We start from the raw sequence: 17942 nt of genomic DNA, 5'->3' as shown, positions 1-17942 counted from the left end.
TCCATTTCTCAATGTCTTTCAAATGCACCTTCTGTATATTTATTTGTGTTCCTTTATTACATACTGCCTAAATTAGGCAGCGTGCAGTCTCAAATTCCGAAGATGCAAGTGTGCAGATCATGCATAGTAGCACACGTTAGACTCAGTCAAATGACATCTTTATTTTTCCCACAGTTTGTAGGCTGAAACCATGGACCGCTTGGACAGAATGCTCTGCACTCTGTGGAGGTGGAATTCAAGAGCGCTACATGATGGTAAAGAAGAGGTCCAAAAGCACTCAGTTTACAAGCTGCAAAGACAAAAAGGAGCTAAGAGCATGTAACGTTCATCCTTGTTAGGAAAAGACAAGGCTTCCAAGCGATGCCCTCTGAGCTAAAAGGAAAGTCAACCTTGGTTTGGTTTTTAAAACAAAACAAAAAAAAAATATATGAAGTGTATATTAGTTTTCATTTTTGCAGTGTGGTTTGCTTTTTAGTCTTGCTGGTGCAAGAAATCTATTTTATAAATATTTCCTCACAGATTACTGCTGAGAGTAAATCTTGGATGCTCCAGCTAGCCCTTAATGCATAAAAGTAGTAGGTCATTGTGAGTCATTTAACTGAAATGCAGACATATCTGTGGACATGGAATAGCCATATAGAAATACTACTTGTAAAGACATGGGATGCATGCGTATTAACATAAATTGAAGTGACATTTTTCATACGTGGGAGGATTTCTCTCTTGATTTGATTTTAAGAATCCAAAGCAGTGCCTACGTGATCATACAACTATGCCAAGGAAAAAATTCAGTAATGCTGGTTCAACAATACTAAAGGTGCATGTTTAACTTTTTACAGCACTGGGTTAAGTGATAGTTGAGATAATTACCCTATATACTTTTGTTCGCGTGGATGCTGCACTCAGTGCAAAATCAGCTTTGTTTCTTAAATAACAACTTAAGTAATCTGTTGTGCAGCTCAGTAGCGATGTCAGCCCATATAACACGGTCACAACGCACAAAGAACACGTGGCTGTCATAACACCTATCCACCATCTCTCAAAATGGGCACAGAACTAAGAGAAATTGGTCCAAACACTGCGAGTCACAACAGCCGTGTGATGAGAAGACCTACCCCTGAGGGACACTGCAGGACTAGATGCAGTTTCAGAAGGATGTTGGTCGCAGGCTAAGAGAGAAAGAGTTGTATGATACAACACTAGAGAATAGGTGACCTAGGTTCTTCCACATCCCTCGTAGCAAACAAAAGGAAAGGGAACTGTTGAAATGAAACGATTGCACAAGAAAAAATAAAATAAAAAACTAAAAATTACAGATAAATACAAGAATAAATTTCCAGCAGCATCGTTTATGTCTTTTCACTTGGAGTTTAGTAGGATCTGAAAGTGACTATAATTCTGAGAATTATCCACTTTGATATGCACTAGTCGGGATATACATCTTTCCTGGCCCCTTAAGCAAGCAACAAACTGTCTGAAATCGGCTCCCAACCACTCTCGTTGCTTTTTTTATTTTACATTTTCTCCTAAGCGTTTAGCTGTTTTCCCTGCACTTAATGAGGTGTGGGACTTTGAGATTCACTTGTATTGGAATAGAATACTGTCCCGTAAGTTTATCAATTTAATGTTAAATATAAGGGTTGAAGGTGACATTTTTTGTCCAGGAAAGGCAGTGTACGCCTATATCTCTACGTAAATAATAACAATGCACTGAATATAAAAGACTGTTGATGCTAACATTAAGAAAACAAAACTGGAGAGAAATGAATGGAGAAGCATTTTTGTTATAGTCTCTTTAAACCAGCCTTAAAAATGTTACTTTTTTAATGCTCTGTCACTATCGTGAGAGCCCAACACCCAAGGTTTTAAGCGTCCGCACTCAATGTGAGCCACAGCCCGCTGAGGCTGTTTGACTTCACCTCCACTGCTCTGGGGATCTCGTTACCTCCCTGTATCTGGATGGGCAGGTTGCATTACACCATTGGGCTTCTCATCAGCAGATCACCAGTGGACTCTGCAAGGACCGCTCAGGACTTCCACAGCATACCTTGAGGTATTTTATTGCATTTCTTAGAGCTGAAATTAGTGCTTAGCCTCTTCTGATGCTGCTAAATGAAATGGGTGTAAGCTCTTAGGGAACCAAACCAGGAGAAAAACAAACAGCAAAAAACACAGTTTCATGCTAAAACCAAACACTTCACATTTTGCACAGCTTGGCTCATTTAATAATAGATATTAATCTAGTTTGCCTCCTTGTGCCTATTGAAAAAATCTGTACCGATAGCACTATCATTACACTGTAGCAAGAAGAGTGTCCCTAAGTAATGTATTTATGATCTTACCTTTCACGTTACCCTTTTTACAACCACAAAATAAAATCCCGTGCAATGATAAAGACTGTGAAGCAGTGACCAGTTGAGCACATTGCGGGTGGAAAAGCAGACGGTTGCAGAGAAGGGCTACAGCAAAGAATGCCAGGCAAGGTTACAGACCAGAGCTGTTTAGTACCTCTGCGAGCTACTCCTGCTGAGTGTGACAGAGGCCAGCCAGCTGAGGTGGGTCAGTAACAAAGAGAACCTTTGGCTGTATATTGTGTGACAGAGTGGTGTTGTGTGTTCGGACATCTGAGAGCCAGGGGTGGTGGAGCAGAAGTGGTGCATCTCTTGAATGGTAAAAAGTAATGATATGATTTTAGAGAGTGCATTTTTTCTCATCGATCCTTACCAGCTGTTCATTCTAATCCTGCAGAACCATGCCAGCTTCTGCAAATAATCAATTAAAATTAACGTTGTCTTTATTTTCATCACTTTTCCGGTTCATCGAGCTGTTTTATCTTTTAATCATTCCCTTGGGCAAAGGCTGCACAGTCCAGATGTACCTTTAGGCATGTAGGAAATGTGTAGCATTTTAATGGACGTGCTTACAAAAAAGCCCACACAAAACCAATGAGTCTGGCTTTCCTTTCACTGCGGTTCTGACCAATCTGATGCTCCACAGACATAACTGTCTTTTAGCAAGGAGGCTCTTCGGTGTGATTCCCAGTCATTTCTCTTAGGCTCTTTAAAGTTACGAATGTTGGATATTTTCCCACCTTGTTAATCCATGCAATGACAACGTAGGTTGCACTCGGGCAGATATGTGTGATCATTTCTGCTTAGGTTCAGATTTTCGCACTGTTTTTCTCTTGGAACACTTGAGGAGTCACTTGTCTTACTTCTAACTTGATACAAAAAGAAATATTTAAGCTTGTTACATTTTGTAAAAAAATAAAATAAAATGAAAAATTAAAAAGAGCAAACGAAAACAAATGAACAAAAAAATGAGGTTGATTTTCTATTCAGAACAGTAAAACAAGCTCTGATAAATGATATGTAGAAGTATTGCATTGTTACTGTAAACTTTCTAGTCGTGTAACAGCCACTGGTTCTCAGTCAATAGAGATGAGAACTTTCTCTCTCGCCTCACGAATAATATTGCTGAACTGAAAGCACAGACATCGCTCCACTTTTGTAGACCTCAACTATCAGATTTTAGCATTGTGTGTTTGTTATTCTTTTCTAACATACGAACCGTAGAAGCTTTACACGTATTACAAAAGAAAAGTTAGGGGCATAACAAGTGTACAGTAGGGCTCTGTGTGTGCAATGTACCATTTAAAACAATATTTTGTTTGATTGCATTCTTAGATTTCCTTCACTGTTTTTGTTTGCAGTGGAATTACAAAAAGGCTACCATGAATATTTCTTACCAAAGTCTTGTGTAGATGTTTTGTAGTTGTCTGGCTAACACGTTATTATTTTGGAATAAAGACATCTTTACTATGAAATGTGAAATTGCATGTGATTCTATTTCACCAGCATAATGATGTACACCCAAAAACCCAACCATACACTAAACAAGCCATGCTTTTCTTTACATTTCAGTCCTGTTCAAGTCAATGGGATACTTAGAATGAGCTGAATTTTATTACATCTGCGAACTATAACCACTTGGAAATTACTTGTATAGTGTTTTTATTGGCAGTTTTCAGCTAGTTAAGAAATCACAGAGTAGCTTAACATCATTACTCAAATTATTATTCTGATGCTGGTTTTGTTTTGTAAAGAGAAATTATTTAAAAGAGCACATGATGCACAAACAGGGAAATGGATAACAGAGCCAGAACTCACCTTCTGCAGTCCTGCTTCTGCTTGTTGGTAAACAGTGGAGCTCCAGCAAAAAAAAATAAGAAAAGTCTGGTCTAGCAGGACTGCTGGGCACTGTCGTGTTACATACAACCGATGGACTGACTATTCTGAAGGACAATTGTCAGTAGCCAAGTGAGCTAACCTACTCTTTCTCCAGTGACAGTGTGAAGGAAAGTGTATTTAGGGAGCAGTTGTTTCATGTTATATGTACCGAATGGGAAGATATCTGGAGCAGTTATTATGCTATTACAGCCCATAAATCTCCATCAGAAGAGCTCTTATTCAAAAGGGCTCACACGCCATCATACAGGTAGTTAAATGCTACACGTGCAAGTGACCTCCTTGGATGTGCCTGCCAGTCCTCAATAAACACGGATGGATTCTCTCTCTTACATTAGAACTAATCTGCCACACTCAGGGGCTTTGATACTGCGTTTCTGAGGCAGGAAAATAAAACTAACTAAACCCTGATATAATGCAGGGCTCTTTCCTAAAATCTGAAGCCTAACATTAAATTAACAGCTATAATTAATTTCTGTTATTGCTGATATATCTATGACTGTCACACGTTGTCATATGACCGTGCTCCTACCTATCAAACTTTCACACACGTGTGAGTGGTATACACCATGTGCATACAAACCAATATTTAAGGTATCCTGCTCCATATACACAGCAGCATAACAACTAATGGAAGGAAAACCCTTCCCAGGAAACCGGAACATGCTCAGAACTTTTGCAGGCAATTTTCATAATTTGCTCTTTGGGGTCACGTGAGGTCAAATTGGGGTCACACGAGGCCAAATTAGGCCTCTTGGGGTCATATGAGGTCAAACTCCAGAATTTTTGGCTGCCTGGGGTCGCGTGAGGTCACCCAATTAGCCCTTTGGTGTCACACGAGGTCAAATTTGGCCTGTTGGTGTTACTAGATGTCTTGAAGTGAGTAAGGGATGGCCGGGTTGCCTGAGGGCGATGGCTGCACCGGTACTCAATATTCGAGAAGCCCAAAAATCTACACTGGGCCAAAGGATACCATTTTTAATATGTCATACAGTGTTTACTGTATTGATGACAAAAAGGGGACATTGACTCTCACCACAATGATCCCCAGAATACCAGGCCAACCCAGTAGAGCAGGGTGATGTAGAAATAATTGTAACTAATACTGTCTGCCCAGTATCTTTCCTTAGCGGAACTCACAGGGAGCCATTATTACATGACTGCTTTGAAACAACTGTAGCTGTGCATTCCAGCCTGTCATTCAGACCTGAAGGACAAATCCTTAGAAGATGGAGAAGACACCTTGTTTACCGACAGCTGCACTTTTTTGAGACAAGGAGGTTGTAAGGCAGGATAAGCAGTAGCTACTGCTGACCGGGTAACCGGAGCACAACCGTCAGCTGTGGGCGCTTCCCCTCAAAAGGCTGAAATAACTGCCTTGACGAGAGCCTTAATTATATGGGCAGATGCTAAATATGTATTTGGGGTACCACACGCTCATAGTACCATTTGAAAAGAACAAGGATTTCTCACACGCAAGAAAAACATCGTGGTATAAATCTACCAATGGTTATTATATGTTGTAAAGGACATCAGAAAAGTAACACTGTACAGGAAACAGAAAATAAGACGATAGATCCGGTGGCAGAATAGGCAGTTGATGAAGGCTCCAATTCCAGACAATTAACTTAAAGTCTCTGAATCCAAGTCAAAACCTGGAAAGTATTCTAAGGAGAACAGGAGTCCAATTAATGTTTTAGAAGGGAAGAGAGAGAGCTGACAGAGGGGCACTTGCCCAGATGGACACAGGCCATGTTATGCCAGGGCTGAGTACACTTCTCTTTATTAAACATACTTGCTTTATATCCTAACAGGCTATAGAGTTTGATTCCACAAGACATGAGAATAAGGACAATCAAAGGAAACAGCGAGTAAAGACCACATATTTGGTGATCTGCAATGAAATTGTATTCCTTCTTTTTTTTTTTTTTTATGCCGTTGTTATAGTTAAACCCTGAAAATGGTTTTTTTCCCTGGAGAAGTAACTCTCTGGTGGAGGCTGATAAAACCATAGAACATGATTCAGTCTATTTCATAAATTTCCAAACTTTGTGTTTGTTATTAACCTTCATTTTGAAAAATGTTACATAGTCCAGTTCACCTGACCCCACTTGGCCTTTTTGTTATGTGTATGTATACAGTACATCTCAATTTCCCTTTAAGAGTAAATAAATTATGATGACAGAATAAAAATGTCTTGAGTGAAGCACTTTGTCATGTATCTATGCAGAACTGGGGAAGCCTCCATCGATTTCCAGCATCATAGGTCACTCTTTTTTCACATTCTTGTCCTTTTTTATGCAGTGGTTTTTTTGTGGGTTTTTTGTGGTTTTTTTTTCTCTCTTTTTTTTTCTTTTTTTTCTTGTTCTCTTTTTTCTTCTTTTTTCTGTTGTCTTTTTTTTTCTATTTTTCTTTTTTTCTCTTTTTTTCCTTTTTTTTTTTTTCTTTTTTCCTTTCCTGTGGTTGTATGCTGGTAACAAAGTTCACAAAGGACTGGATTTTGTGAATGCAATATTTTTCAAGGGACTAACTAAGCTGATCTTGAGAAACATCCACAACCTGTGTTTTCTGAAGAGTAAAAATGTCAAAATTTCTCCTGCACCACAAGAGAGTATTTGTTCAACAGTTCTTTTAAATTTGTGCAGTACTAAGTAAGCAGTAAAATAGATGACTGTCACCAAACCAAAATGCTAAATAAAATAGAAAGCTTAAAACATCTTTGCAGTGCCTCTATGAACACTGAACTTTGCTAAAAAAAGGAAAGAAGATGAAGAGGAGAATGGTGGTTTAAGATGCAGAAGAGAATAGACTGTGTAAATGATAATAGGTGTGTGTTTTAAGTGCCAGGCAGTTGAGATGAAGGTGTGCTTTTGTCAGTATTATTGCCGTTGGGTTTTGATTGTTCCGGCAATTTGAAGAAGCTGTTTTGGAAGGGATGCTCAAATTTCATCATCATTTGAGTGATCTAATAGAGGTTGTCCAGCCACAGCTCAGAGGAAAAAAAATGTGTTTTGCTCATCTGTGTGAAAATAACCTTTCTTCCTTGAAATCCTATGTACTCTGTAGAGTACATAGAGTACTCTGAGGAAACTGCCAAAAGTGGCTTTTTTAACTTCTATTTTTATGGATGTAAATTGGAAAGTTTGTGTGCCAATGCCTTCCTTTGTTTGAAAAGGAGCTCTTTTCCCTCTGCTTTTAATCCATTTGTGTGAAATTTTTCAGTAAGAATTTCAGAAGGTATTCCATGAATCTGTAACTGAGTGTGAAGTTAATACAGACTCCTCCTAATGAAAAGTATAATGGTGCTTCACTCGTGAGGGTGGGAATTAAATTAGCGAGCAGAAGGAAATGAGGGTGGGACACTGAGAGGTGTTCTGAATAAGCAGATATGCAATGATACAAAGGGTGGAAAAGGAAATGTTGTGGCCCAAGACAGAAAATAATTGCCAAATAAAATGCGCAACAGACTACAACACACTATAAATTAGTAATTATGTTATTTTGTAGTGTCACACATTCTGGTTGGGCTTTGATTATTTCAAATGTTAAGTTTTTGGATAAACAACTTAATTTGTACAAAGAGGTACAAGAGGTGCCGCAAGCAGTGACGTGATCATCAGAGGTAGCGACGCATCACTTGTACAACGGATAGTTTTCCAAAGCTGAAAGAAAAGTTTTATCAAAAGCGCTCCTGATCAAAACCACACGTTACCGTTTTGTAATTTGGTTGATGTTGCTAGTCCACATCAGAGCACCGTGTGGGATAACGGGAGTTAGTGGGTGTTTTGTTTGTTTTTTTTTCTTTTCTGCGGAGCGCCCTAATTGGGCACGGGGGGAGGGGTCACCGGGGGTGGAGGTCGGGACGGGGATGGGTTTTTTTTTTCGCCCAGATCCCAGCGAGGAGACTCAGAACTTCCCTCCTCCGACGTCCCACCGGTGAAATTGGGACTCGGTTTTGACCTTGTTGAAATTCTCATTGTTTAGTGTTATTAGGTTTATTAATCTGCCGTTCGTTGTCAGACCATTTTTTTTTCTTTTTTTTTTTTTTTTCCTTCCTAGACTCATTTGCACCGTGCAGTTCGAGAAGGGAGGTGTTTTTGTTCCTCGTTTCCGTGCGTTTGTTCCCGCTGTCACCGAGAGAGAGCTTCGTGACACCACGTCAGGGCTCCGCTCTTAACTTAGGAACGGCTTACAGTGTGTATGCAGTCATACATTGTGGTTGTTTTTTAAAAAAAAAGAAACAAGAAAAAAGAAAAATTTTAAAAATTGGGTCAGCTGGAAGCCGTGATTGATCACCTGGTGGGAAGGCAGGGCCAAGCCAGGGGAGCTCAGGTGTACGCAATAGCGATGAGTGACTGGTAGGGGTGTTGCCAGGATCCACCTCCTCCCAGATCTCATTTAAGGGTCGGCAGCGGAGGCGAGAGGTACCTTACTGGAGATCGTGGCCCAGTAGAGGTTTTCTGAAGGTAAGCGGCTTTTTTTCTCGGTTTCTGCATCTGTGGCAGCACCCGCGTTTGGGCTCGTTCCGGTTTGCCGCAGCCCGGGACTTTGTCGTGCCGCTCTTACTGCTGTGCTTAGTATCACGTCGCAGCATTTCACACACTGACCACATAAAAGGCTAGTCCCTCTCCTGTTTATAATCTCCCTGCAAGTGCTAGAAGCCTGCAATAAGGCCTTTTTTCCTCTGAGACAAATAAACTTGATTCTCTCAACATTTTTTGATACGAGAGGCGATACCAAGTGTTGCAATAGGTTTTCTTTTTAAGAATGTGTTTGGCCCGTTCTTGTGTGCTTTTGCTAGGCTAGGCAGGTTTATGGGATTTCGTTTATGGGGAAACTTATTGAGAAGTGTATAGGATACTGGTAATTACAGACCAAACCTGTGATTAACCACCTGAGGCAAGCGTAGGGTCAGCCCTGTGGGAACACAGGTGGAGGCAATTCAGCTCGTCTCCACCTCTCCTTGATTTCATTTAAGGGCCGACCACCAGTAAGGCAGCATCTCTTGTGGAGAGCACTTCTTCGTGGTGTTTGCGTGACAAGCTTCAGCATTTTTTGTCTAGATTGAAGGCCTTTGAATTGGTGAGTTTTTTTTTCTATTGATAATCATTGGCCATCTGTTTTCCACCATTCTTGTACTCTTTTCAACTGTATATTACTAGTCTTGTATTATTCCACTGTACAAGAAGGATAAGCACTGCAGCTTCCCTCAGGGAAGCAGTTATCTCTGAGGTCTGTGATCAAGACAATTTCAACATTTTAAAATGAATCCATAAAAATTTAAAAATAAAATTAAAAGAGCCAGAACAAAACAACAAAACACACACAAATTTAAGGAAAAATTTAAAAAAAAAATAAAGACAAGAAAACCACAGTAAGACTTACTGAATGAAGATTTGTGAAGGGATTGTTTTTTAATGCCTCAGATAGGCACCAAAAAAAGGACATTTACCTTCAGTGTTGTCTTGCTTAAATGGACAGAGGTTAACATATTACTTTAGTGTGACTAAACATACAACAACACTCTGTGACTGATGGTGCTATTTTTGGAAGTCTAGAGACTTGTGAACTGGAAAGACTTGGGCACATATAATACATTTAACAAGGCCTGTGTGTCTCAGTGTCAATAGCTTATACTGTAAGCGGTAACATTTTCATGACTGTAAGGGAACTGCAGAGTGAGGGTCCAAAGCAGCCAGAGAGCACCTGGAAGAAGAGACAGGGTCAGGCTAGGGAGTGCAGGTAAAAGGATTCAGCTGGTGGGAGGCTCCAACTCTCTTAAATCTCATTTGAAGGCTGACCACCCCTGAAGAAGGATCTCTTTTGGGCGATTCCTCCTTTGCAGAGTTCTTCTTTGAGCCTGTATCATCCTTGGAGACAGATGAGCATTCTTCTTCTTGCAACATCTTATTTGCAGCAGACCGCTGCAGTGACAAAGATGAATTCTGAAGCCTTGCCCCCTCCCCCCCCCTTTTTTTTTTCCTTCTGTCGTTGTTATTTGTGTGCGTCGAGTCCTTAAGAACCTATGAGCTGCAGAGAAAGCCTAACACAGGTAAAGTAGTTTAAGGCTTCCTATTGTCCTTTTAATGTTTTGTTTTATTGTGTTGTATGTTTTTAAAGGGAAAAAAAAACCTTAGTTTGACATTAATTGGGTAGGTATGGGGGGAAAGACTTTACTTCTCTGCTCCCAAATAGGTGTTGAAGGGAGATTAGTGTGGATGTAATTTTCACAGGTGAGCACAGATCGTGGAAAAGGTTAATTTTTTCTCTCTTGCTGCCTGTTATTGCACATATACAATTATAGGACAAAAGGGTATATTTTTAAAGCTGCTCACTGTTTAATGCCATTTGTTTACACTTAGCTCACATGAACTAAGGAGTAGGGCTTTTGGTTCTGCTTTATCATAAATATATAAAAGAGAAAGGAAGTCCTTTTTTGTCTTTCCTGGCAGAGGGATACAGTTTTTCAGTGTGGCCCTATGGTTAAAGCAACAAGGTAGGGAGAGTCTGTACCTTTGTTTGTAAGGGAAGACAGTGCAAGGACTGTTATCAATACTGGAAGCTCTTATGAATGCAGGCACTCAGGAATTATACTATGACTCCACTGTACATTGTGATAGCTGGTGTTTGTGTGGGTTTGCTTTTTTTGTTTTTGTTTTTGTTTGGGTTTGGTTTTTTTTTTTGGCAGTTTTAGGCTGCATAGCTGCAACTCAAAGTTGTTGTTCAGCCATTATGGATAATAAGTATTGTAGTATGTAGGAAGTGTAATCATTGAAATGACACAGATTGTAACAATGTTTAAGTTCAGGGTAATTTATTAGATTTTATTCCATTCCACTATTAGAACAATATATCCATGAATTTCAGCTATCTAATATATTCTAAGTCTGTAAATGACTATTTCATTTACAGAAAAAATTCAATTAAAAAAATAAAGCTCTCAGAAAGCATCCAAAGAAGGGCTCAAACTTCCTCCGTTCAGCTTTGCTGAAAGGGAGCTTATGGAAGGTGAGGTCAGCTTCTTTTCCCCGGTAGCTTTTGTGTTTGTTAGGTTTGAGGAATTACAGGTTGGAGATTTTGAAAAATTTTGCTCTATAGAAGTCTGAGATATCAGAACAGGCTTCCCTGAAACAGCAGTCACAGGCCAGGGCCGACACAGTTCTCAGAGGGTTCAGATGCAACTCTTGTGCAGAGCAGTTGAAGTCAGGGCCACCTCACGCAGAGGTAGGAGTCACATGTCCCCTCCAATCAGGTTGGCTTTCTGATTGTATAAACAGAAAGACTTTTTATCTTTTTGGATTTGTTTATCCATAATCTTTCTCTCAATAATACACATTTTAGACATCCCTATGTAAAATAATCCCCTCATTATGTTTATCAGAGAGATCAACGCCTCAATCACCTACAAGCATTATATGGAACTACTGAGTAAAATTACCCAGTAACTCATATAAACTTTGTTGCAGTCAAGTCATTAGAGACCTAGTTATACACGATGCTGCTTCCCTGTTTTCTCTCCTGGATTAGCCAAGTTTCAATTAAGTGTCAGTAGAAATACATACTTAACTGATTTCCTGTGGAACCAGTTAATAATTGCATTCTCTTAAAGATATAAATGAGTGTGTGTAGTGTATTCATGTATGGCCAAACTTTAGTGCAGTTCCATTAACTTTGTTAAAGTGCAATGCAGAGCATGATGCATTTGTATAGTTAAAGTTAATTCTCGGCACATGACAAAGGCTCACAGGCACTAACTTAAATTACATGTTGGTCTTAAAGGTTCGTGTAGGTAAGCACTAAGTCAGTTTACCTAGTGTGAAAGCAGAGACTGTTCTCTGTGAGCTCCTTTAAGATTGGAAAAAAATGGAAAATAGAATGTTGTTTTTTCTCTGTTTGTTTATTTTAAAACAAGGCAGTCACGGAGCCATACTGAGCTCAAGAAACAATTCTATCTGGAAATACAGCTACAACATAGACACTGGTGACACAGTCAGCAATTACATTCTGCACAAAGCAAGTCTGAAGCACAGTATCTATGCCACAGGTAGCTTGTAGAAATATTTTTTATTGATTTAAGTCTCACTTTCTCTTTTTCAGAGCATGCAATGCCAAAGTGCCAATTGCTTAAGGGATCATCCCTCTTCCTCTTCACATTCCAAGATGAAAACCTTCAGCAGCAAACAAGTGTGGCCAATGCAGAGAAAGAGACCGCACGTCCACATCTTTTAGAGGTAAGAGAGGAATTACTGTTTTAAGTTAGAGACAGACAGGCATCCACTCCACCACAAACCCTCGAGTTAGCTAAGCCTAGTTCTTCTGCTACGGGGCAGATGGTCTTAGGCACCTCAGATCCCACAGGCAACACAGAATAGTAACACTCGCATCAGAAATAATTCCTCCAAAAAGCCTTCAGGAGCCAATAATTCTGCAAAAGGGAATTATCAGTCACTTCTCAAACCACAGTAATAAGCGTAATTATTATTTTAGAGGTAGGCATTGAAATAAGGAGTACAGAATTTTATCCTGAAGGTGTCCTTCACAGTTTTGCTTTATTAAGAAGATGAAGCAGGAGACAAGTTATTGAGGGGGAGTTAGCTTTTCATTATTTAATTTCAGATGCTTTTAATTACCTTTCTAGCAATTTTGCACATTTTTCAGAGGGCACGCTCTTTCATACCAAGTAAAACTCTGTCCAAAGAGATAGTTGGGTTTTTTTTTTAATTTTTTTTTAAAATATATAAATCATCTGGGCTCATAGTTTTCTCAGAACAGCTTTCACCAGCATTTTCATTTTTTTCCCCATTTGGTTATATTTTTTCTTGCCCAGAGGAAATAAAAAAAAGGCCTAGAGAACATAATAGCAGCTTCCCTCCTTCATAATCACTCAGCCCACCTAGAGTGTTGATACTGAAAACCACCCATAGCACACGCAGAACAAACATCTGAGGCAAGCACCTCAGTATAGCTTACCTCCAGCCACTTTGCCAAACCTTCTTTACCAGCAAATTTCCTCTACCCCCTAAGGCATAGAGCCAGAGCCATTCCAAAGAGCTCTTTCCTGATGCTTGTACTAAACCAAGTCTTCTTTTGCAGGATCCAGAACCCAGCTTCTCCTCCCTCCAGCTTGTTCCTGCTGAGACCGAGACCACCACCACCAAGTAGTCATCACCACCCAGGAGCCACTGTGTGTCCCATGGCAAAGACCACTTCACCGTGGAGTGGCTACTCCCTCACAGCCCCACTCGGGAGGAGTCGGCAAGGGGAACAGGGGGACTTAGCCTCCCATCCCACTCATGGGGCAGAGGGAGTCTCAAAGGGGGCAGGGGAGGGCCGAGGGAGGGGCCCCCAAGGGGGCAAGGAGGGGGTCAAGGGAGGAGCCCCAAGGGGGCCAGGGGAGTGTCGAGGAAGGGGTCAGGGGTGCAGGGGAGGGTTCCCAAGGGGGCGGGGGAGGGCCGAGGGAGGGGCCAAGGGTGCAGGGGAGTGGCCCCAATGTGGCAGGGGAGGGCCGAGGGAGTGGTCCCAAGGGGTCAAGGGATAAGGCCCCAAGGGGTTCAAAAAAAAGTCACTGACATGCCCACCCCGCCACCAAAAAAAAAAAAAAATCCCTTTATTTTTTAGAATATTATACATATATAAGTCCACACTCTGGGTGAGTTAAATTCCAACCAAGAAAAAACTTAAAAACTTAAACTAAAAAAAAATTTTAAATGAAAAACCTTGAACTTTAACAAATACATTTAAAAAAAAAAAAACCTTATAAAAACACCCATAATTTACTTAAATATCAACAAAAACTACTACCAACCAACTTAAATACCTAGTTTTAAATACTACAGAAACCAAATTACTTACAAACCAACTACAAAAACAAAAAACTTAGTTAAAAACCAACTCAAACTACAAAAACCCAATTAAAAACCTACTAAAAAATAACAAACTAGAAAAACCAACTTAGTTAAAAACCAACTCAAACCAACTACAAAAAACTACATAGTAAAAAAACCTAGTAAAAAACCATCTAAAAAAAAAAAAACCTAGAAAAACCAAAATACTAAAAAACCAACAAAAAAAACCCACTTAAAATAAAACCAACTGAAACTACCTAACCATCACGCTCAAAAAAAACCAAAAAAAAACCAATAAAAAACCCACCATAATCCCCTGACACCCACAAGCAACACGCACTCAACAACTGAAAGACACTCACCTGACTCCTCGCAGGTGCGTCGATGCCATGCCGACTCTGCTCCTCAAACCGCTTCTGAAGGGATGCTGCAACAGCCGGGCCGCGCTGCTCACCCGTCCTCCCTGCCAAACGCTCCGCTACTGCGCTCAACCTGTAATAAAAGCAGCAAAACAACATCCGCAACATACTATCCCGACACCGTGCCCCAAAAGGAAGGTGACACCTACCGGCTGCTGTCACGCCGGCTGTCCTTCTCGCCCTCACTTAAGGCTGCTCTAACTCGGGCTATCCTACCGTCCTCACCCGCCTTGTCTGGAAAAATAAACACACAACACGACGGAACGCTCTTTGATACTCACTTCTGCCGCCTTGCTCGACACGCCTAGGCTCAGCCCATTACGATACAGGAAAAAGGACGATAGGGGATACCTTATTGCTCCACGTCAGGTCCTAAACTTCAACGTCTTGCCGCCGCTGCGCTTCGGGTCACCCCTATTCTTCGTATCACTCACAAATGCATCCTACAATAGGAATACGAGCTCCAGAAGCGCCTCGACTAGGCTGAGGCGCCCCGGGGCTCTCCTAATTCTTCCTTCATCCTTAGACAGAGCTCGAGAAATCCCGGTGCCCTCGGCTGTCTCTCCTGAAAATAACGCAGCCGTCCTCCACTGCATTCGGGTCCTGCGAGCCGTCCCGCCGCGTTTCCCTGATGGGAACGAGATGGCGCTCCTGAAGTTAAACATAAAGAGCAGGGGGTGAAACGGAGGAGGCCGAAAGGCACCCTGACGCGACAGTCGAGAACAAGGAGTTTACCTAGCGGCTCCAGAGCGCTCGCCGCTTCGGCCGGATCCGGATGACTAGAAGCTCGGCCTGCAAGACAATAAAACTTGTATCAGCAGCGCTTTACGGTGCCGAACCCTCGCGTTCCCAGCCGCGCAAAGAATAGAAGAATACGGCCCCGTCCCGCACGCTCCTACCCATTACACAGAGAGAACCCGAAGCCCTCGCTAAAAAGCCTCGACGGGGCAGAAAGCGCCCCCGGGACCCCGCTACTACTCGGACCGCGGAGCGGCGGCCCGATCCGAACACTCGGCGGCGGCCGGGCGATGACGTGAAGACGGCTCAGAGAAGCCGGGGGAGCTCTGCACCGGCCCCGGACGGAGCGCGGCGAGATCCCGGCGGGCTCCCACTGCGGCCGGACGGCTCCGAACGGCTCCCCGTGGCTCGCCGCGTCCGCGGTCCTGTTCCTACCTGAACGGCTCGCTGGTTCGGCCTCATCTTGCCCGGCAGACGTCCCACCGCAACCTGAAATAAAACGGCACAACACAAAGAGAATGTTACCAAAAAATCCCAAACCCAAGGACCCGGTGCAAAAGCAGCCCATCGCGGAACTTTGCAGCCCCAGCGGCACACAAACCTGACGAAGGAGCGGAGCCCACAACGACTTCAGAGCTCTATGAGATCCCAGAGTCAGCCGCAACGGATGAGTTTGACCCAGTTTGACCCGAATGTTTGGCCAAAGTTTATTTCTCACTACCTCATCTTTTTAATTTGATTCGTCCTGCTACCTGAAGAATCTTTGATACAAATATAGTGTGGTAGCCAAAAGAACACTACGGTGAGATACGGAGATAACTGCTCCCTCACGTCACAGATGTGCTGATAGCGCGGCCTTCCAGAGCTGTTGTGTAGTTTAATTCTTACACGGAGCTTTCTAAAAACAGTTTAGGGCAGATTATAGTAAAAAAAACACATCTGCGTGAAGCTTAAGCGATACCGTACGACCTGACTTTTGTTCTGTAGAGGGAGACAAAGACCAGCCTGATAATAACGGTTGGCAGCCGCTTTCATTTCTGCCGTTCTCGAGCCTCCCGGCCGGAGCGGCTGCTTCCCGTGGGTACCCTGCGCTTCTGACTCCGATCCCGAGGACGAGAGAGCGGAAGCGATGCGGAATGGAAGGAAAGAGGTGGCCGTCGGCTGGACTTATCACAATGTCATCTCAATTCACCTACTCCCAAACACGCAGCCTCATAAGATACGTGACAGGTGATGAACAGATAGGACTGAAAAATGAAACAGAAAAACAGGACTCGTGCTGATTCGTTAGTACCCAAACTTCATCCTGACGCAGCAGGGAAACGGTTTGCAAACACCGGATGCTCTCTGCCACTGGGATTTCACATACGTTTTCAACAGGGCTTTCTCCCCTCCCCGTGAAAACAGACACGCGTTCCCATCTAACAAGTAAATGATTTATTTAACGATACAAATTTCATCATGTTTTAGCAGAGAGAACTTGAGAAACAAAATTAGCTTTTATTCAGTTCCTTTATAAAGTTTACGTTTACACAAAAACAGCCTTTATTTCAGAAAATATAAAATTTACACACACACAGAAAAACTACAATATACAAATAAAACAAAAAAAAAAAAACAGAATCATGACAAACGAACAAAAAAACAAACAAAATAAAAAACCACACAAAAAAAGGATGAGAATTCAGTGTAAAGGATCCAATTGCAAGGAAAGCAAGATGGGGCAACGCTGACGAGGCATCTCGCTCATTACACATCAGCAGTTGAAGTTGTCAGTACAATACAAAAACAAAATACATTACATTTAGAAGAAAAACCAGTCTTTACATATGTATATATGAGAGGAGAATTCAGGCCTTCTGTCACCTGTTTTATTTCACTGATTTATCTTTACATTCATTTCAAAGCTTCTTCAGCCATTGCTTCACTATAAAAAATAAACAAAAAACAAAAAACAAAACAAAAAAACCCAAAAAAAAACAGATTGTGATGGGCAATGAGATCTATTTTCTTATGATGTTGACACTCATGCTACATAGAGAACTTGTCACATCAGTAGCACCATGTCACTTGCATAGCTGTTGGGCCGTCACAGTTCATCACAGGATATGGGACCACATCCTCATCCCTCTTCTTCATTCAACATGCAACACCCCATGGTGTTAGTGAGGCACCTTTGTAACTAATGCAAGAGCTGCAGAACAACTCAGAATTCACAGATGCACAATTCTAGGGAAGGCCAATCAGTGCAGCAGGGAATTCAGCTATCTTCTTTGCACAGACACTGAATGCCTGAGTACAGGGCTATATCTCAACATATAACATGCTGCACAGATGTTCTTTAAAAGCCAGCCCATGCATTTTTTAATAGCATCCTTCAGAATGCTTATGGTAGTTCGATTCTGCCTTCTGCATATTTAAGGATTATCCCTGTGTGATCTGAAGTCTTCTTACCTGCCTGGTCATATATGAGACCTCTTTGTATGCTCTATGTTTCTCTTTGGACTTGTAAACTGGTCCACATCATCAGCTGTGACACCAGAGGAATCCAGCTGATGCTTTTCCAGCTCATCTTTCAGGATGGTGTACTGTGAACAGTTGGCAATTATAGAAATGAAATCCTGTTTCCCTTTGGACCCTGCAATTCATTTAAAAACAAAAATGAAAACACTAGAGCACAACAATAATTCTAA

General features: G+C 41.6%; 2 protein-coding genes and 1 long non-coding RNA gene across 3 annotated transcripts in view; 2 read left to right on the top strand and 1 right to left on the bottom strand.

The window, feature by feature from the left end:
• Positions 1–3826, top strand: part of SPON1 (spondin 1) — a 164600-nt gene extending 160774 nt beyond the window's left edge. Inside the window, exon 16 of the mRNA XM_015863517.3 lies at positions 175–3826. Within this exon, the coding sequence (XP_015719003.3) occupies positions 175–338 (164 nt within the window). The 3' untranslated portion in view covers positions 339–3826. The remainder of the gene's footprint in view (positions 1–174) is intronic.
• Positions 3827–8574: 4748 nt separating this feature from the next.
• Positions 8575–10169, top strand: LOC146760623 (uncharacterized). The gene is made up of 3 exons (XR_014946935.1): positions 8575–8713; positions 9226–9329; positions 10043–10169. It is a non-coding gene; the product is annotated as an uncharacterized LOC146760623 (long non-coding RNA).
• A 1936-nt stretch (positions 10170–12105) lies between these two features.
• LOC107314370 (uncharacterized) lies at positions 12106–15107 on the bottom strand. Its single transcript, XM_085547890.1, has 5 exons — positions 15062–15107; positions 14661–14787; positions 14455–14584; positions 13218–13377; positions 12106–12672 (listed from the first exon to the last, which is right to left on the bottom strand). The coding sequence occupies exons 1-4, from the start codon at positions 15105–15107 to the stop codon at positions 13318–13320; spliced, it is 363 nt and encodes a 120-aa protein (XP_085404016.1). The 3' UTR covers positions 12106–12672; positions 13218–13317.
• Between the last annotated feature and the right edge of the window lie 2835 nt (positions 15108–17942).

The sequence above is a fragment of the Coturnix japonica genome, chromosome 5 (assembly GCF_054131305.1).
Source record: "Coturnix japonica strain WE chromosome 5, WE-NBRP24, whole genome shotgun sequence".
NCBI classification, from domain to species: domain Eukaryota; kingdom Metazoa; phylum Chordata; class Aves; order Galliformes; family Phasianidae; genus Coturnix; species Coturnix japonica.
This window is presented reverse-complemented; position numbering and strand designations above follow the sequence as displayed.